This window comes from Periplaneta americana, chromosome 5 (assembly GCF_040183065.1).
Source record: "Periplaneta americana isolate PAMFEO1 chromosome 5, P.americana_PAMFEO1_priV1, whole genome shotgun sequence".
NCBI classification, from domain to species: domain Eukaryota; kingdom Metazoa; phylum Arthropoda; class Insecta; order Blattodea; family Blattidae; genus Periplaneta; species Periplaneta americana.
The window spans coordinates 177,667,977-177,689,873 of NC_091121.1; the positions used below are offsets into that span (position 1 = coordinate 177,667,977).

The following is a 21,897-nucleotide window of genomic DNA, read 5'->3' on the forward strand; positions in this document are numbered from 1 at the left end:
AAGAACACGACAACGAAAGTGTAACATATTTTGTCGTCTACTAGGAGAGAGATCTGCGATGATGAGGCGATAGTAGCGATCCTAGTGGTGGGCAACTACCCATGTTTGCATTTTTACTACATATTGAGCTTCGCGACTGTATATAATAGACTGTGATATAGCCTTCTGTGCTCGAAGTTGCGGGTTTATCCCAGCCCAGCTCGATGGCATTTAAGTGTGTTTAAATGCGACAGGCCTCATATCAGTCGATTTACTGGAATGTAAAAGAAGTCCAGAGGGAAAAAATTCCGGTACACCGGCAACGCTGATATAACCTCGGCAATTGCGAGCGTTGTTAAATAAACCATAATTTTTTAATTTTAACATTTACAATGACTGCAATACAAAAACAATGACAAAATTACATTTACAGAAGAAGGCGACGAGGCTTCTTAGACATTTCATCCAGTACTTCATGAGCTTTTACTTCTACACTTTTATGTATATACATCAAGGCCAGTCCATCGTGCTCCTCAAGTAAGTCTTCAAATACTGCAAAGTTGAGAACGACCGTTCTGGTGTTGCTGTAGTTACAGGCAACGTGCAGAAAATTTTCAGCAGGGAAAAATAATTTCATTGCACCTGTTCAAAGATGATATAAAATCAGTAGGTATTAGGTGAAGATTTTTCTAATCAAGGAAATTTCTTCTCCACATCTTCAATTCATTGAAGAAAGACTCTGGTGATGCATCAACATCATTGGGCCACTGATTTACTATAGCCTCAACAGCAGTTTCTAAATCTTCATCTGATGCTCGCACTATGTTTTCAGGCAGCAAAGTTTGTACGGACTTTAGGATTCCTTTATGATTTAAAAATCTGTCCTTGAGCTGAGTAATGAAATAGTCTAAGAAGAGAAGGAAAATTAAAAGTCTAAAATACTCTTCATGACTCTCTGTCTTGAAGTAAGAACGCTGTGTTTGTCTTCCTGCAGTTCTTGGAATTTAACATTTTAGCAAAGAGAATTTACGTGGAAAACTCTCTAATTCCTATGTACATTCACGAATTAAAATTAATATTATTTTTGTTTCTTGATTCGTATTTTTCTCAAAATTTCGGGAGGGGATATATCCCCTTAATCCCCCCCCTTGCATCCGCCCCTACCTACATATTGCTCCATACTCTCTTTACTACACTGCAGTCGTGCATCTTTTTCTTTTATAACGTGTTACCATCTGAAAAAACGGCGTGTAGTTATTAATTAAATAGTAGTGTGCCATTGCTCTCCAAACACCGTCCTATCAAGGAAAGATTCTGTCACCTAATAAGAACGCACAATAAATATACATTCTCCAATGGAATCACTGATGAATTCAGGGGGTGGCCCAGGTGGGAATTCCCCCCGCCGGATTCGAGGATGTCCCCCCTCTCGGAGATTTCATACTTTTTAAGTAAAAAATATGATTTAGGCCTACATAATATTATATTTCAATTTGATTTGATGCCTTACTGACAAAATTAAGTATTGTTATGAAAATTTTTAGGAAAAGTTGAAGGTTCGTTTTTTAGGAGATTTTAGGAAAGGCTAGTTCGCGACTGAATTCGTAAAGCTGAGTCTGTTGGACGATCTCGATTGGTTGAAATTTAAACCGTCTGAATTGTTACTGTTAAAGAAGTCAAGTTTGCCGTGTTTTTATTGCCATTGTTTTCAGTGTTTTGTTTAGCAAATATCATAATTATTTTTTTACTAAAATATGTTATACTCGAATAATTCACTGTACAATGGTAAGACAACAGACGTTGTTTACTTTCCTTAAAAAGAAACGAAATATTGAAGAGTCGATGGAAAGTACATCCATTGCATTTAATGAAGAAAATCTTCAATTGACTTTAAGCGAAAGTGAAATCTGTGAACCGGTAATCTTATCTGTGTTACCTTTATCCAATGCTGTTAGTGAGTCAATGAATAAAACGGTAAGAGTAGAAATCAAATAAAAACGGTGGGAAACTAAATATGATTTGTTGTATTTCGATCGTATTCGGTGTCTTTTTTTTTTTTTTCTTTTGTAAACTGTGTGAAATGAATTTAAAAATGACCTCGAAGCTTGAAAAAAATACAGGTAAAGTATTCACACCAGTGCATTTTAAAAGCTTTAGAAACATTTCTGAAAAACGCATTTATCTAATTTATCGGCGAGTAATTACTACTTGCACTAAATTCAGGCGGTTTGTGTAAAAAGGAAGTCACCCCTGCACTTTGTTACTATTTTACACAAAAATATAATTCATATTCACCAATTCACCTTATTTTACATAACAATATTAATATTTTTAAGTTCATGTTTATATGTGGCATTAAAACAAATAAAAACGAATGGAAGCTTCTTTTATTTATATCATTTTTCTATGTTCCCTTTTTAAACTGTCTCTGTTGAGAGCTGATTTTTCTTTTATCGATCCTATTACGGTCCTACCACAGTCTATCTTATCTAGTATATACAGTCACGAAGTCTGAGTTTATGAGGGTACTAGGAACAATAGACTGTGCAGGTACTATTTCGCATTGTCTGTAATGAGGCGATAGTAGCGATCCTAGTGGTTAGCAACTACCTATGGATACATATTTCTATGTATTGAGCTTCGTGACTGTATATACTGGACTGTGGTCCTACCTGCTCCCCCCCCCCCAGGGGTAAAAGGTCTCAATTCAACACTGAATGGAATACGTCATCTTCATTATCTTTGATTTTTTTTTCAATAAGTATGCGGAGTCATATTGTCATCTGTTGAGTTTGTAATATATTCGGGTGTGTTTGATTTTATAAATAAAATATAAATTGTTTGAAACGAATCCGTGTTACACTTTCCATTTTGCAATTACAGTAATTTATCAGGTTCGTTTTATGAGAATCACTTTGTATAAAGAAAGCGGACTGCACTGCAGTCTTTCTCGCTTAAAGACAAACTATGTGGAAATATCAAAGTTATTGCCGACCAATGTAAAGTTATTACTAGGAAGAGGAATTGAATTCCCGGCATTGAGTTGCGACATGCGGTGACGCAACTAGCTATTCATGGTTACCACCACAGGCAGTGTACAAGAATGCTCTTAGAGTTTGAGACGAAAATTGTGTGTGCAAACTGTTTGGAGAGTTATGCGAAAAGTATTACACATTGTATTATAAAATAAAAACAAATCAATAATTACAAAATGATTTGAAGATGATTTACTTTATCTTTATGCATGCTTGTGCGCATTCATATTATAATTATGTGTTGGCAATCCTGGGACTATCAATCAGTGCTGTAAATGAATATGAACGATGAAGAAAGCAATAGTGCGAATTTAATGGATAATATGTGCGTTACGTCAAACACACGTCTGAAGTGCTTTATATTGAGTCGATAATAAAATGAGATAAAACGTTAAGCAGAATGACGTTTATGTTTGTGGCTGTGTAATAATCACCTCGCCGCGATGTGGAGATGATTATTTGTAGTGTTACAGAACGTCGCCGCAAAAGTGGGCGTTCAAGAATTATTACAATTTGCAAGTAAATTAGTAACTAATTACCATGATTGAAAATATAAACTGGTCGGAATTATTTCCGACGAAACTTAGTGCTATTATTTTTGTATCTTATATGGTTCTTTTCATAAATCAAGGTTAGTATACAAGCATAACTTAACTTTTGGAATTGTATGTTGTGATAAATCGATAATGTCAAGGTAGAAAGTACATGCAATGTTTGTTGAAGCTAAAAATATTACTAACGAAAAACTGTCTTCTTTAAAATATGTATGCAAAAGAATAGTTAATACAAGTGACAAGAACTTCAGAATACCGCTTTAGTAGGCCTACTTACTGTATTATGTACAAAAACTGCAAATTAAAAATAGGCCTAATTAAAACATGTTTTTTATTGATGACACAAGGGTATATAGGCCTAAATAAATAAGACATAAAAAAAAAGATATTTTCCATGTACCAAAAATAAATTCAATAATGCAGTAACGACATATTATGTAGCCCATTGCTAATATGTGATTGCAGAAGTCTGCTCTGTTAGAGATAGCCTATGGTTAAAGTTATCGACGTTGTAAACCGAATAGTCTAGTTATAATAATTGGGCTTATAATTTCTGTTTCTGTGTAAAGTTGCCTAAAATCAGTATTGTTTGGCAAAAGGATAGCAGGGAGATTAATTTCTGTGGTGAAACTAGTACTGAGATAGTTCTGGTGATTTTAGAAGTGAAAATCGCTTAATTTATAAGGAATTTTTTGTGGAGATGCAGTTGATCGTATATGCAAGGCATAACAAAAACCTAAACTAACCAAACCGAACCATTCACAGATTCGTATAATACTACGTGTATAAGCGAAGTACGAAGGGAACTACCTCAGTGCTAGTTTAGCATTTTTATTTCTATGTGAAGTTGCCCAAAATTAGCATTGTTCGATAAAAGGAAAAACAGAGGAAATGTTCACCCTGTTTCACATTGTTTCATGACTTTCGGAAGTAATAGGCTAACAGGGTATGAAAAGAGAAATTTTCCAGGACACAAGCTGATGTTTTTTTTTTTCTATGGCCTATTACTTAGCTCCTAAATGATAAGATGGGTGGCCTACGCCATTGTACATCAGTAATTATTATTGGGATGAAGATAACTTTAGAAATCATATTTGTTAACTATTAACTTACTATGATTCAGTGATTGCAACCTGTGTTATCTTGATTAAAGCTACATGTGGCCTAGGGTACCGGATAAACCTAGAAAAATAAAGTAGTCCTAACTTACCTAAATGCATATATTCGCCGCGTTTAGCCTATAAAACTTACAGACTCGATGTTCTTGTAAATAGCCTATTATCGACATGTGAAAATATCTCCCTTATGAAATAACCTTTTTCATCCTTTCTTTTGTATGATGAACAAAAATTATATTAAACGAGATTCTCGCACAATATTTTGTTTCAGATTTGTTGTTGTTGTTTTCTAATGCCAGGCGTTTAACAATAAAGTCATTTGACCTCTTGCACTCCAATATTTTTCAAAGATTTTATCATGGTCAGCCACTGAAGCACAGATTTTGAGGTGTTCCGAATCCATTTCTTGGTTTGAGTTGCACAATGGGCAGTTAGAGGACTGATATATTCCAATTCTATGCAGATGTTTGGCCAAACAATTATGGCCTGTTGCCAATCTAAATGCAGTTACAGACGATATTCGAAAATGGCAAGTTGTAGCCGATTTAAGTGACCACCATATTTTAACGTTTTGGTGGCTACTTCATTCACACACAACCCCCAGAATGTCTGGAGGACCACACCTGCTGTTGGTCGACGGGTCCATTGGACCTAGCAGGGAGATCTTGTTGATCACCAGCTTTCCCTCCTTAAGCCACTGGAGGACGATTTTAGTGCCATAGCAGGTCAGCACTAGGAACAGAAAAGTAGAAAGAGGAGGATTGTTAATAGGCCTATACACTTCTTCATTGTTTATAAGATTTTGCGCTGAATACGCCTAAAATTTAATGCTGTTGTAAGGGCATATTTTAAAGACTGCTAATAAAAATAATTATATGTGATCTATAGCAGAGGTAATTCATTGTAGGTTAATAATCTCTTGCTTATAGCTGTAGCCTACGTATAGAAGACAAGAAATAACAAAAAAGGAAAGAAATATTGGTACAGACGAGGGACAATCAAGACGACTGGATCAATCAAATTTTCTTACATTCAGCTTAATAAGCCACAGAACTGTTCACGATGATGATGATGTCGACGACAGGAGTGGTGGTGGTGATATGATGATGATGATGATGATGACGACGACGACAGGAGTGGTGGTGGTGATATGATGATGATGATGATGATGATGATGATGATGATGATGATGATGATGAAAAGAAAGAAACTGCTATTGAAAGTTTCCAGGATTTTTTTTCGATTCCTTTAAGAATAGACTTAAAATTATATGGTACATTCTGAATACAGTAATCCACATTTTTTCTTTTAAGAAAAAGCCTAGGCCTACTTATCTTTCCACTCCTCGAAAATAAAAACTGACTTAAAAGGTCTAGGACGTTAAGAGATTTCAAGTTCTTCTTTAGAATACTGTACCTAAGTAATTCTTGATGGCTACTAGGATAAGTTATAGGTAGCTAAAACTATTTTTTACCTAATGCTCGATTGCGTCATGCACCCAAGCATTTTCATCTGTAAATGTCATACAAACTTGGGTGAAATGAGCGTTGAGTGACTTCTGCCGATTTTGGAATAGACACTGATCCACTTGAACTGCCAACTTAGAAAATAAAAAATCACACTCAATCGCTTTCACCTTCATCTTGACGGGATAATAAAAGCCTAAACTAACCTAACCTAAGTGCGTCAGTGTCTATTCCAAAATCGACGGAAGTCGCTCAACGCTCGTTTAACCCAAACTTGTAGTTCATTTTGCTAACATAGGCTAACATTGCACCATGGGAGGCGAACTACATAGCACCATACGATGGTGAATGGAACAATGATAGAATGCTATTAAGGGAATTGGGAATGCCCCACAAAAACCTATTACTAAGCACCACCTTTGTCCATCATAAATACCGCTTGGAGCTGATGGAATTTGAACCAGGGTCACCAGTGTGGAAACCCATGCTCTAACCCAACTATTTTCATATGGTGTGCTGCAATACATCAGTGTGCTGCGAATGATCCACTGGTGTGTCTCGAGAAAATGAAAAAAAAAATAGAGGTTTTCATAGAAAAAAAATTGGAAAAACAAGTGAAAATAGTAAAAAAAAAAGTGATTCCACAAGAGTCAACATTCATCGAATGTGGCACAAGTCAATCAAGTCAATAGGCTACCAATTCAGTAAACATAATCCTTCCTAAAACCCTCACAATTCCCCCCTTATTGGGAACCACTGGTCTAGATTATATGAGCGTGCCATAGGATTTTAAATTACACCTTTAGTGTGCCACTTGTTGAAGAAGGGTGAAAAATGCTGCTCTAGCCATTTGACAAACTGTGTGCCTAAAAACTTAGTTTCAGCTTTCATTTTGGTTGCAGTACTTAAATAATTTCTATAGTAAAAGCATACGGGTGCTATTCATAGACATTTTGCAGCACACGCTATGAGCATACTAAGCTAGCCCCGGCTATCCACTGGTTACTAGTACAGAATTCAAATCATATCCTATCGCTAACACTGGTTTATGAATATGAAGTCCACACCTGTGGAGTAACGGTCAGCACGTCTGGCTGCGAAAGCAGGTGGCCTGGGTTCGATTCCTTGTCGGGGCAAGTTACCTGGTTGAGGTTTTTTCCGGGGTTTTCCCTCAACCCAATATGAGCAAATGCTGGGTAACTTTCGGTGTTGGACCCCAGACTCATTTCACCGGCATTATCACCTTCATCTCATTCAGATGCTAAATAACCTTAGATGTCGATAAAGCGTCGTAAAATAACCTACTGAAATAAATAAATAAATATGAAAAACGCTGATCATCCACCAGAAGCCCGCGCTAAAAATGTCTATGAATACGGCACTACATGTTTAAAACACATGCAAGTTGGAGTTTTTCCATTGCTGGTACTGGTAATAAAAAAAAGGCTATTACAACATTTTCAAGATTATCATCATCTCAGGTGATCAGAAATGAAGTGATCCTTGTTGGGGTCATTATGAACGGCTAAATCTGTTGACTAACCCTCTGCTATCCTGTCCCCCAATAGCAGGGTTCTTAATCTCTGCTGTTTGCAACGACCTCAGTGACAGAATCCCTTTTCAGTCCATTTTAAATTTTTATATCCAGAAAACGAAGATACAGCCAATCTTCGAAGAGTTTCCTTTTCTCATTATCAACAATGGAAATAATCCCATCTACACCTCTTCTAAATAATTTACCATTGCTTTCTTTCTCATTGAAATCAAAAACTTCTGTGGAAACTAAATTGCAATAAACATAAGTTTGAAGAGTCATTTTCATTGAATTTTTAAACTCAAAAACTCCATATGAAGTGCGTAAATATCATTAATTCGATAAGTGAAATTATTTACAATGCCTCAATCTTGAATACGTTTTGTTTCATACAGATACCAGTTCCGGTATACCAGTTTGTTATTTGAATATTGTTTTACCTGTAACTGAGTTCATTGTACACAGTATAGCCTACTTCAGATTAAAAATTTTATGTTTTATTTATCTCTAAACCTAATTAAATTTCTGCTTGTAATTTATAAGCTGTTATTTTTATTGTGGGCCTAAGTAAGGTATTAAAAGGATGATGAACAGACATGCTATTAGTATTGCTTAAGACACTTAACAGAAGAAATACTGAAATCAGAAGTAAACACTGAAATAATGAAACAATTGTCTTTAGAGACAATTAATATTAGGTACCCTCCACAAAACTGGCTTCATTTATACACCGATGGATCCTTGATCTCCAGAGAACAAGGTGCTGGTGCAGGTGTTACGTGCTGTCTCTGCTGACTTTATAGATCTCTTGGATATAGAACAACAAGTTTTGATGGAGAAATCATTGCAATAAGTGAAAGTCTCAGGAATCTTCTATGCCACATCAATAAATTTAAGAATGCAGTTATATTGTCAGACTCCAAAGCAGCTATTCTATCAATAGTCTCTAAACACACACCTTCATCTCAAACAGCAGAAATAAGTACTAAAATGCTCTCTCAATTAATATTCAATAAAAGAATTGTATTCCAATGGATACCATCCCACTGTGGAATCCTGGGAAACGAGAATGCTAATGCTTTAGCAAAGAAGGGCAGCACTGCTATTTACAGACCTGTTACTAAATCTACATATTACTCTGTGAAAAGATTAAATCTACATACTTAAGACTTCAACGAACAAAATTTGATAACACAATCCCAAGGGAAAAAATGGAACTCTCTGCATCATAATCCACAGTTAATTCCCGATTTACCACGAAAATCGTCTGTAGCTGCATTTAGATTGGCAACAGGTCATGATTGTTTGGCCAAACACCTGCATAGAATTGGAATATATCAGTCCCATAACTGCCCATTGTGCAACTCAAACCAAGAAATGGATTCGGAACACCTCAAAATCTGTGCTTCAGTGGCCGATCATGAAAATATCTTTGAAAAATATTGGGAGTGCAAGAGGTCAAATGACTTTATTGTCAAACACCTGGCATTAGAAAACAACAACAACAATCCTTTCCCTGCCATCATTTCTACTTTAATTCACCTATTACTCATATTTATCATTTTAAACTTAAGAGAAGTTACAATGAAATGGAATACATAATGTTATTTATTTTAATGAATTTTGCTGTCATTAAACAATAGGAAGCACTTTGCCTTCTCCTCTACTCTTCTTCTACTCTTTTTCCTTTTATTCATTTCCATTATTTTCGACATCATGTTTTGACACTAACATAGAAATTCTCCTGTTACTTCTTAAATGCGTGCCATAGGCCATAGGCTTCATCTTATTGAATAATTTCATATTGCATTCTACACCAGCAATAGGACGATTATGAAGTAGAGGTCTGCACAGGCCGAAATTCTTAGGCCCAACCCAAATCCGACCTGAAACTCGAAATTAGCTCATAATTATCACCTGAGCGCAGCCCGAAACACGAAGACTAGCAGATAAAGCAGAGGCCATAGGGGTCGGGAACAGCTGCAAGAGATATCACTCCAGTAGAAGCATCAGAAAGAGTAATCTCCTAGGTAAAACAAACAATAATCAGTGCTCTGTGTCTATGACAGAGTAGACATGAGACAAATGTCGTTACGAAATACAAAGTCGAACTAAACAGTAACTTACAATACCTGTAGTCTACTGTTCTGGATGGGTGTCGGGTGGGCATCTAATTGTACATGCATTAAAATCTTCATATTATTTTTAACTAGTATATATGTTGCGAAACAAAATGATTTATGTTTCTTTAAGGCCCGAGTCGGCCCAAATCCAACAAGCATAATAACTTACTTTCATTCTAAGTCCGGCTGTAAATGAACACATACCACCTGTAAGTTTTGTCAGGACATTGAGTATTGTGTATATATACTTACTTACTGGCTTTTAAGGAACCCAGAGGTTCATTGCCGCCCTCACATAAGCCCGCCGTTGGTCCCTATCCTGAGCAAGATTAATCCATTCTCTATCATCATATCCCACCTCCCTCAAATCCATTTTAATATTATCTTACCATCTACGTCTCGGCCTCCCTAAAGGTCTTTTTCCCTCCGGCCTCCCAACTAACACTCTATATGCATTTTTGGATTCGCCCATACGTGCTACATGCCCTGCCCATCTCAAACATCTGGATTTAATGTTCCTAATTATGTCAGGGGAAGAATACAATGCGTGCAGCTCTGTGTTGTGTAACTTTCTCCATTCTCCTGTAACTTCATCCCTCGTAGCCCCAAATATTTTCCTAAGCACCTTATTTTCAAATACCCGTAACCTATGTTCCTCTCTCAAATTGAGAGTCCAAGTTTCACAACCATAAAGAACAACCGTAATATAACTGTTTTATAAATTCTAACTTTAAGATTTTCTGACAGCAGACTGGATGATAAATGCTTCTCAACCGAATAATAACAGGCATTTCCCATATTTATTCTGTGTTTAATTTCCTCCCGAGTTTCATTTATATTTGTTACTGTTGCTCCAAGATATTTGAACTTCTCCACCTCTTCAAAAGATAAATTTCCAATTTTTATATTTCCATTTCGCACAATATTCTGGTCACGAGACATAATCATATACTTTGTCTTTTTGGGATTTACTTCCAAACCTATCTCTTTACTTGCTTCCAGTAAAATTCCCGTGTTTTTCCTAATCGTTCGTGGATTTTCTCCTAACATATTCACGTCATCCGCATAGACAAGCAGCTGATGTAACCTGTTCAATTCCAAACCCTCTCTGTTATCCTGGACTTTCCTAATGGCATACTCTAGGGCAAAGTTAAAAAGTAAAGGTGATAGTGCATCTCCTTGCTTTAGCCCACAGTGAATTGGAAACGTATCTGACAGGAACTGACCTATACGAACTCTGCTGTATGTTTCACTGAGACACATTTTAATTAATCGAACTAGTTTCTTGGGAATACCAAATTCAATAAGAATATCATATAAAACTTCTCTCTTAACCGAGTCATATGCCTTTGTGTATATATATATATATATATATATATATATATATATATATATTTTTTTTTTTCTCATTTATTTTCGTAGGTAGTTAGAACAATAAAGATACTTATTACATTAGCCTATATTGTCCCTCATCAGGAAGAGAAAGAACTTTCACAAGTTCTTCGTGCACCGAAACCTCTCTTCATTGCATAACTGTGGTGCCATAAACTGGTGATACCAAAATTGATGGAAAGTGTGCAGCAAGCAGTTTTGCAGAACCAGCACTTCACAATTTCGGAACTCTTTGGTCAATTCCCCCAGATGTCCCGCTCACCGCTGCACGAAATCGTCTCCCGGTGGCTTGGTTTTTGGAAAGTGTGTGCAAGATGGGTGCCAAAGCAGCTGACAGATGAACACAGAATGAAACGTCTGGCTGCAGCATTGACATTCCTCGAGCGGTACGCACAGAAAGGCGACGAGTTTCTCGGCAATGTTGTCCCTGGGGATGAAACATGGGTGTCGCATGCCACACCAGAAACATAACAATCCATGCATTGGTGGCATAATGGGCTTACAAAGTGTTGATGGAATGATAGAAGGAAGTGGAAATACCCTGAGAAAAACCCTCTGCAGCAACTGCTTCGTCCACCACAAATTCCATTCATCACCTGACCAGGAATTAAAAAGCCAGGCCACTTGAATGGAAGACCAACATGTTAGCACTTGACTGTTGGTAAGACTTGCCTTCAAGTAGCATTACAGGCTAAACCTTCATTCCAAGAAAAAAATTAGAACCCTATCCGTACTACTATTCCCAGCTCGGTTACACAGAGGGTAATGAGGATCCATAGATGGAATCTGCAATAAACTACATATATCTGAAAACATCTTCTGTCAGCATTTCGATGTATGTTGATTGTCATTGCCTAATTAACAGAGAAAAATTTCGGAACATTTCCTATTATACATCTTGATTACACAACTTTTAACACTGTATCACTTCGGAATTTGTATGATAAGAACTTTCTTGTGTTAAATTTTGACGTACCTTGTTAACATGTTTCTTAAATTTTGACTTACCTTGTTAACATGTTTCGACCTATTTTGGGTCATCTTCAGAACTGGTCGTTGTTGGTCTTGGCGTCTCATGTTTCCTGTGTGGGTGCGTTCGTAGTGTAGAATCAAAGAGTGTATGTGTTTTGAAATTGAGTTGTGTGTTGAGAATATCGTTGGGGCATGTTTTCGTGTGTCTGTATATTTCATATTGTTCTAGTGTGTTGAGTTTCTGGCTTTTTGGTTGGATGTGCAGTATTTCCATGTCTGTGTTGATGTCTCTCCTATTAATTTAAATTCTATATACTATATTTTTGTAGGGACAGCTTTACTTCATAGTCTTTAACTACGAGCTGCAACTGGATTAAGTAATACTCTGAAAACGAAAATGCTCTAGGATACTTACCCTAACATCATTTTTACTACTAACCTCAAATTCTTTTTAGATATGCTAGGATTTTAACTGAATACTCTGGAATTGAACATTCTAGCTTTTGGCACAACCTTTGGGGAGGCTGAGGCGTAGATGGGAGGATAATATTAAAATGGATTTGAGGGAGGTGGGATATGATGATAGAGACTGGATTAATCTTAGACAGGATAGGGACCGATGGCGGGCTTTTATGAGGACAGCAATGAACCTGCGGGTTCCTTAAAAGCCATTTGTAAGTAAGTAAGCAAGCTTTTGGCACAATAATTTGTGCCAACTTGATAGTTAGGAGCGAATATATGGGTGAAATTAAACTTGAGGTAACTTATTTGTCTTCAAACTGTAATTGCTGGAGGAAAGAACTTTCAGAGCATAGTTCTGAAGGAGAAAACAGAAAAAGTAATACAATCCTCCATTAATTATTATAATATTATTATTATTATACATTTTTCATACATCCATATTTTTGCATAAAAACTGAAAATAGTTTGTATTTCTTCATTGATACAGTGAATGTTGCTTTTTCAAAGACTGGTTAACCATTTTTTGTCGCTGAAGCATCAGTTTCAAAATATAAGTGAAGGATTTACAGGTTGTTGTCTCTGTTGCAGGTATATTTGTAACAGCATCTCAGAGCTCGAACAGTGCCTACAGTTACAATACTGTAACTGTTGTTCTCCTGACGGAAGTAGTGAAGCTGCTTGTATCCATAGCACTGTATTGTAAAGAGTAAGTTGAAATAATTTATCTATATGTAAATAATTCTACAAGCGACATTTTAAGTTAAGAAATTTTGTACCATAATTGTTGCATCATATTGGTTTCATTCATAGAGTGCAAGTAATTGCTTACCGATAATACATTTTATTTATTTTGGCTAATTGTTATTTATTATAGAAGTGCCAACTCATGTAGGGCTATTTCTCACTATCATCACTATCCTTATCAGTAGGGACCGGATTTTTATGTACAGTAGCGTGCAAATTAATCCTAACACGACATATTTTTACATTTTCTGTCATTGTTTGCCTCACAGCTGCTCATACCGCTTTAATTGACATCTGTAGTACGTATAATTCCATTGTTGAAGGTCTGCCTGTCGTTTTGTACTTATAAGCATTTCAGTTGTGTTGAAGACTTAATACTGCAATCCTGTGTACATTCTGTCGTCTTCACAAATGGATACAACTCCACGAAAACGGTTTAAAATTATAACATTAGCAGAGCATTCTTCTATGACACAGAGGCAAATTGCTGCAGAATGTCACATCAGTTTGGCTACTGTTAATTCGATCATAAAACGATACAGGGAGACTGGATCCATCACACCCCAGAAAAAAGGAAACTGTGGCCGGAAAAGGAAGACTTCACCTGCAGATGATCGTTTAATTGTCAGGAAAAGTAAATTAAATCCTAGACTAACTGCTGTCGACTTAACCTGCGAGTTAATGGCTACCACTGGAGTGAATATCCACGTCACAACAGTGTGGCGCGGCGTAGGCTTTTGGAAGCTGGACGAAGGGCTCGTAAGCCTATTAAGAAGCAACTGCTAACCCCTGTTATGTGCAAAAAACGCTTAATGTGGGCAAAATTACATCAACACTGGACAGTGAATGACTGGAAGAATGTATTTTTTTCCGATGAGTCTCATTTCGAGGTCCACGGCCACCGTATTTCTTACATACGGAAAGGATCCGAAAAAGTAACAGCAGCTCATCTCCAACAAGCACCTAAATACCCCCCTAAAGTAATGTTTTGGGGTTGTTTTACACATGAAGGGCCTGGAGCATTAATACCTATCAAGGGAATGATGAATTCTGACAAATATATTCACTTATTGGAAACCAGAATCGTACCCCAGCTGCAAAAATCATTTCCGGATGGCAGAGGTGTGTTCCAACAAGACCTGGCACCATGCCATACGTCTCGAAAAACTACAGAATTCTTCAACAAGAAGAATATTCAGGTACTCCCCTGGCCAGGCAACTCACCCGACATCAATCCCATTGAGAACTTGTGGTCAATTTGCAAAAGAAGAATGCAAAAAATGGATTGTTCTACAAAGGAGAAGATGATTTCTGCCCTCATTGGTGTATGGTTTCGCGATGAAGAAATGAAGAATATTTGTGGGAAATTAGTGGAATCCATGCCAAATCGTCTCAGATCTGTTATTAGGAATAAGGGAGGCCACATAGATTACTGAGGTATGTCTTAGATCCTTTTTTTATCCCGTTTGAGTGTTTTTGCATAAGTAATTACGTTGTTCGGATTAATTTGCACGCTACTGTAATATCAAGGTGTGATATATGTACATATTTATGTAAGAAAAATAAGCTGAATATGTACCAAAATATATAAAATCATGAAAATATTTATTATCAATATCTTGCAGGTATAGGATAGGTAAGACTCTCCAGTTGTGATTTCATAGAGACCCGACTATTTTACCGCGCACTTGACACATTACTATTTTTCCATCTGTAGTGAAAGCTTCGTCCATTGCAATCCATGGTTTTATTTTAATCATTAGGGTTGAAGATACAGGGGCCATTTTGGTTAGTTAAAAGCAGTAGATAAACTTACTTGACCTTTATAGGTATTGTAAGTACTAAAACTAGAAAACTGAGTGAAATGAATGACACAACAGTACTGCAAGCACTGTTTCGCTTTATTGGATTAAGAGAAAATAAGAGGAGATGTGGGACACACGCATTTTAGCTGCTCTCTGTAAGAAATAACTACCTACTAAAATCTCAAACTATAGGTATTTACAAACTGTTGTTTGAAAAGTGACATTCCTGTCTTATTCAGAAGGGTATATTATTCCAGCCGAGAACCATACTTTCTAATTGCTCGGAAAATCCCATTTCCTTATAGGTCTACTAAATTTAAAATAAAGAGGTGAAGCAATAACCTGAAAGTCTCATGTCAGACTTGACACGGGTTTTCCCTGGAATAATTAGGAAGAGGGTGGGTAAGGTTGTAAATTGCATGGGAACGGCTTGTTAAGACATAGTTCGAGACAAAAAATGTCGTCTTCATTCCATCCACCACATGAAGGCAACGCTACTTTCTGAGTGATTTTTACAATATAAGGTAGTTGTATGAGAAAGGTTGCCTTTTGTTTACTCATATTTACAGTGGGTGGTATGGGGTGAGTGCCTTTATTACTTCCTGGAACTAAGGACGTTATGTCTCGTCCCGAAATATATCCTTTCTTGGGTAGGTAAAAAGGCTTTTTAAATCTGTGTATTTCAAATTGTAAAGTTTCCCAGCAGAAGTTTTTTTCCCTCCTTTTAGAGAAGTAAAAATGAATAAAACCGCTAAATATGTAGATTTATGTAATACCAAGCCATAATATGTAATGTGGGGTAAATATGTAAAAATATGTAGTATCAAATTTTAAAATATTAATAGTAATTACAAGATTCGCAAAGATTTGTTATTTATGTACGGGTCCACACCTGTGGAGTAATGGTCAGCGCGTCGGGCCATGAAACCAGGTGGCCTGGGTTCAATTCCCAGTCGGGGCAGGTTACTTGTTTGAGGTTTTTTCCGGGGTTTTCCCTCAACCCAATACGAGCAAATGCTGGGTAATTTTCGGTGCTGGACCCCGGACTCATTTCACTGGCATTATCACCTTCATTTCATTCAGACGCTAAATAACCTAGATGTTGATACAGCGTTGTAAAGTAACCCAATAAAAAAAATGTATGTATGGTTAGGTTGAAAGGAATATAATATGTAATTACATAAAAATCCGGTCCCTAGTTATCGATTATAAGGTCCAGTGGTCTGTTACAGTCTTAGTGATGAATATTCAGTTCACTTCTTCGTTGGACAGCCAAGGGTCTTCTCCCAAGGATTTGTTCTCGAATAGCTTAAGAGCATACTGAAAATTGAGCTTTAAAGGATATTGGCGTAAATACTTACAATTTCTGACTTTACTGAGTTTGAATCATAAAGTGTTCTGTATCTTTATTAAATTATTACACCTGCAAACCACCCATTTAATTAGTGCTCCTAACATAACACTGAACAGTGAAATATTCTGACAGGTTTTCAAGAGTAGAACCACCTCATATAAATCTCGAAGAAGTGGTGTCTACTGCGAGAGTGAATTGCTATTCGTGCAATATAGTTCAGTTTGCTCAATTAAAAGGCTCATCTATACTAATAATAAATCTGTAGCCGAAATTTTTCTGGTATTTTTCGATTTTCCAAAAATAATTGGTCCTAACATATATAATTAACCATCCTGAAATCGAAAATCGCATTTTTGAAAATCTTGTTTGTATGTCTGTCTGTATGTTTGTTACCTTTTCACGAGATAATGGCTGAACCGATTTATATGAAAATTGGAATATAAATTAAGTTCGTTGTAACTTAGATTTTAGGCTATATGGCATTCAAAATACTTTATTTAAAAGGGGGGTTATAAGGGGGCCTGAATTAAATAAATCGAAATATCTCGCTTATTATTGATTTTTTTTTTTAATATTACATAACAAACGTTTCTTTAAAAATTATTTCGATAAGTTTTATTCTTTGCAAAATTTTGATAGGACTGATATTTAATGAGATAAATGAGTTTTAAAATTAAAATAACGCCATCTGAGACAGTGCAATGAATTAAGAACAAATGACTTCGTCTATAAGGGGCCTTGGACAACAACAATCGAAACAGGGGCCTTGGACATCAACAATCGAAAGCTATTAAACACAGCCTACAGAGAATGTTTCTGTGTTTGTATGAAGAAATATCAGAAGCTAAATTAACCGATTTGTATAATTAATTATTATTTCGCCATTGGAAAGTGTAGTTTCTCTAGATGCTATAATGTTATTACAGTAACGTCTGAGTAAATCGAGGACAGGTAAGATTAAAATAGCTTCTTATGCACAGAAAATTTGATAGGCTATTTTCTACATTCGTTTTCTGTATTTCTTAAAATAATATTTATGTACACTCATTTTAATCTCAGAGAATTAACGAACGAGAGTGTATTGATTTAGTATGCAGTAATAGTACGTTAGCTTAGCAATCCATTATTTTATAATACAAATTTTAACTATGCTCAATTGAATCGTGTTAAAATACATAAAATATATATGCAATAAATGCAATGCAAAAAAAATTGGGTAATGAGCGAAGCAGATTATCTTGCGCTGTTGTAAAAGTTGTTCCCTGGATCAAACGTCCTATTTTAATTTATGTAATTACTTTATATTTATTTCTAACAGGTGCAGCGGAGCGCACGGGTGCGGCTAGTGCTTAATAAACAAAAAACCCTTTAATTAAGGAAACTGAATTACATTATACGTATAACAGTGTTGAAGTCTGTATCACTAGTTCACTATTGAATGATAATGGCTCAAACTTCTTACACCTTAGGTGGAGAGGCAATGGTTATTCTTTGCCCATGTCATGGTCACATGGTGCGCCACATCTGACTCTGATGTGCAACTTTTCTTTTAAAATTTGTTCAATATTTATGAAGACTGTCGTTCTCTGTATATATTGTCACTTCATTGTAGAGCTTTCCTTTCAATGAACATCACCTAGTGGGTGTACCCCTCATGTATTACGACACTACGTTGGGTATGGTTGATTGATTGACATGGACATGTATCTGATAGTTTAACGATCTAAGACATCAGTATGAAGACCTTCATTTTCATAGCACAGCTGAATTTTGCGCCATGTCCTGGCAGATGTTTTGCGGAGATAATCAAGAGTCACTTTCCCGAAGGATATTACCATCCAGGAGTATATATTTGAAGGTGTATCCCAATTCAGATAGGTACCTTGGAGTTATTATTAATAATAACTGTGATGTGAGTGGTTGTGTCAATGACAGAATACAAGCTGGAAATCGGGCTTATTATGCAATCTTCCACTGTTTAAAAACCAGTTGTTATAAAGGATGACAAAGATTAAAGTTTATAAAACATTAGTTCGTCCTGTAGTTTTTTATTTTTTATTTTATTGGGTTATTTTACGACACTGTATCAACATCTCAGGTTATTTAGCATCTGAATGATATGACGGTGATAATGCCGGTGAAATTAGTCCAGAGTCCAGCACCGATAGTTACCCAGCATTTGCTCATATTGGGTTGAGGGAAAACCCCGGAAAAACCTCAACCAGGTAACTTGCCCCGACCGGGATTCGAACCCGGGCCACCTGGTTTCGCGGCCAGACGCGCTAACCATTACTCCACAGGTGTGGACGTCCTGTAGTTACCTTCGGTTCAGAGACATGGACATTTACAAAGAAAGACGAGAACTCCTTAAGAAGTTTTGAGCGGAAGATTCTGCGTAGAATCTTTGGCCCAGTCATTGATCATCAACGATGGAGGATACGCTCCAACAATGAACTTCTTAACTTGATATGAGGTCAAGATGTAAAATTTATGAAAGCTCAAAGACTGAGATGGCTGGGACATGTAAACAGGATGCCTGAAACACGCACTCCTATTAAAATGTTAAAGGATATACTATATAATGGGAGGAGAAAGGTTAGACCAAAGTTAAGGTGGATGGACAGGGTATCCAAAGATCTTGAAATTATGGGCGTGAGAGGATGGACTAACATGGTGAAGGACAGAGTAAGATGGAAGGCTGTTGTTAAGGAGGCCAAAACCCACCCCGGGTTGTAGCACTAACTGATGATGATGGTGATGAATCAAGAGTCACTTTGTTGAAGGCATCTGCCATAGCTGCTCGTAATTGTACCGTTGTGTTATAGCGGTGATTTCGCACTTTATCCTTGATGAACCCCCATAGAGTATTATCAGGTGTAGTGAGGTCAGGACTTCATGTAGCCCAGGCAAAAGGAGCTTTATCATCTACAGAGCATTCGCCTACGGGTGGGGCCAGGAAAGCGGCATGTATTGATACGCCCCTTTGTGCGCGCACTTGTTGAGACACGCTCGACAATCAAGGACATCAAGGTCGACAAGTTATCAGTTGCGAGCCAGATGTTGCAGTATTTAATACTGATAGACGATTCCTGCAAGCGACACCGCAGGCAGGCTGCTTTCCTGGCCCCACTGGTAGGTGAACGCTCTTTATCTGCAGACCCTCTTCCAATCCTCTTCTTCCAAGGTTCTTCCAGTCTACCAGGACGTGCTTAGTGAATGGTTGGTGCCACAACTGCAACAAGCTGGTATGGAAGACACTGTGTTCCTGCAACAGGATGGAGCGCCAGCACATTTAGCATTGCAAGTGTGCCGATACCTAAATACGGTCTTTTCCATCCGATGGATTGAAAGAGGATCTGCAGATGATGAAGCTCCTTTTGCCTGGCCTCCACGATGTCCCAACCTCACAACACCTGATAATACTCTCTGAGGGTTCATAAAGGACAAAGTGCGAAATCACCGCTATAACACAACGGCACAATTACAAGCAGCTGTGGAAGATGTCTTCAACGAAGTGACTCTTGATTATCTCCACAAAACATCTGCCAGGACATGACGCAGAATTCAGCTGTGCTATGAAAATGAAGGCCTTCATACCGATGTCTTGGATTGTTAAAAACTATCAGATACATGTCCATGTCAATCAATCAACCACACCCATCGTAGTGTTGTAATACATGGGAGATACGCCCACTTTGTGACCTTACTGTACAATAAGGTATTTACTCAACAATGAACGGCAATGTTATTTCAGTGAGCTTCACAGTTACTTTAAAATAAATAAAAAACGCACGCACGCGCCCACACACACACACACACACACACCTCTCCCCTCCCCTCCCCTCCCTCTCTGTAGGGTAAATACCACGAATTAGAGGTCTTTTTAAGTTGTGACTATCAAAATAGGCAATTTTACGTCATAATCTACAAGTTTAATCTTTTTAGGACCTATAATATTTAAATATGTTATTTGTGGGTACATAAAATGAAAAAGAAAAGTGATGTTTCAAGAGTAACGAGATAGCAACAGAATAGGTTCGAACCTAAGAATCCCGGACTTGGTAATGAACATTGTATGCAGATTTTCTGGGACAATTGTAGTTTGGTAGTGACGACAGTGACGAGTTTCAGCATACGTTGAGTGAAAATATGTTGTACTCTTTGTAATCATGAAGTGGAAGAAAGGTAGTTTCCTCTCATCTTTGTTTACATGAGGAACAATCTGATGTCAGATATTTTATAGAATCGTATTGCATTCAGTGTTCAAGGTACAGCTGTCTATTGTATCCTGTAAGAATGATGTGTTATCTTTTTTTATCAGACATAACTGTCTTGTTGGTACGGAAGTATTATCTATATATACACTAGCATCGTTTGACATCACCAATCTATACATTCTCTCTCTCACTCACTAACATACGTGAAACAATAAAAATACTAGAACATATGTTAAAATACAATAACACACCACAAACAAATAGATGAAAACTCAGCAAATTATTGCATTTCAGAAGATGAGCTTTCATTCTTTGCTACTGAACCTTGCATTTCTAAACCACATATTTTACAGACTGAAACAGTGAGGGAAGTGAGATTGTATGTGCTGGTATGGAATACCCCCACCGGTTTCTATGGCCAGAAAACATACCATTAGTGAAAAATGACATACCGTCACTGAAAAATTGTGATCCGTAAAAATTTGTTTATAGCCTACATTTCTTCACAGCAACGAGTACCATATGTTGGATTCGTAAAACTAAACCACAGCCTTCTGGAACTGTATTCAACGTGTATCTAGACACGTTTATTTGATAAGTCAACCCCTGGAATGCTTACAACGGTAGTATTTCAAGTATATAAGACTGTGATCTATAGCTTGTGGTGGCCATTGTTGCCAATTTAGTGACTGTGTCATTTTTGTGTAGGTATAGATTGGGTTATTTTACGAGGCTGTATCAACATCTAGGTTATTTAGCGTCTGAATGATATGAAGGTGATGATGCCGGTGAAATGAGTCCGGGGTCCAGCACCGAAAGTTACCCAGCATTTGCTCGTATTGGGTTGAGGAAAAACCCCGGAAAAAACCTCAACCAGGTGACTTGCCCCGACCGGGATTCGAACCCGGGCCACCTAGTTTCGCGGCCAGACGCGCTGACCGTTACTCCACAGGTGTGGACGTCATTTTTGTTGTTGTTGCACTTTTTATTAATAATTAGGCTTAAGTAAGGCACTTTGAAGCTTTAACATTATTTTAAATGATAAGTCTCAATGGACATTGCAAAATAATCTAGTAAATAACTGAAGTAACTTGAAATTATTTTATTAAGAAACTAGCCGTACCCGCTGCACCCGTTAGAAA

The 21,897-nt window shown here is 37.1% G+C and overlaps 1 protein-coding gene across 1 annotated transcript in view; it reads left to right on the forward strand.

The window, feature by feature from the left end:
- Positions 1 to 3,284: 3,284 nt before the first annotated feature.
- Positions 3,285 to 21,897, forward strand: part of senju (UDP-galactose transporter senju) — a 39,470-nt gene continuing 20,857 nt past the window's right edge. Inside the window, exons 1-2 of the mRNA XM_069826821.1 lie at positions 3,285 to 3,645; positions 13,224 to 13,341. Coding sequence (XP_069682922.1) covers positions 3,555 to 3,645; positions 13,224 to 13,341 — 209 coding nt within the window. The 5' untranslated portion in view covers positions 3,285 to 3,554. The remainder of the gene's footprint in view (positions 3,646 to 13,223; positions 13,342 to 21,897) is intronic.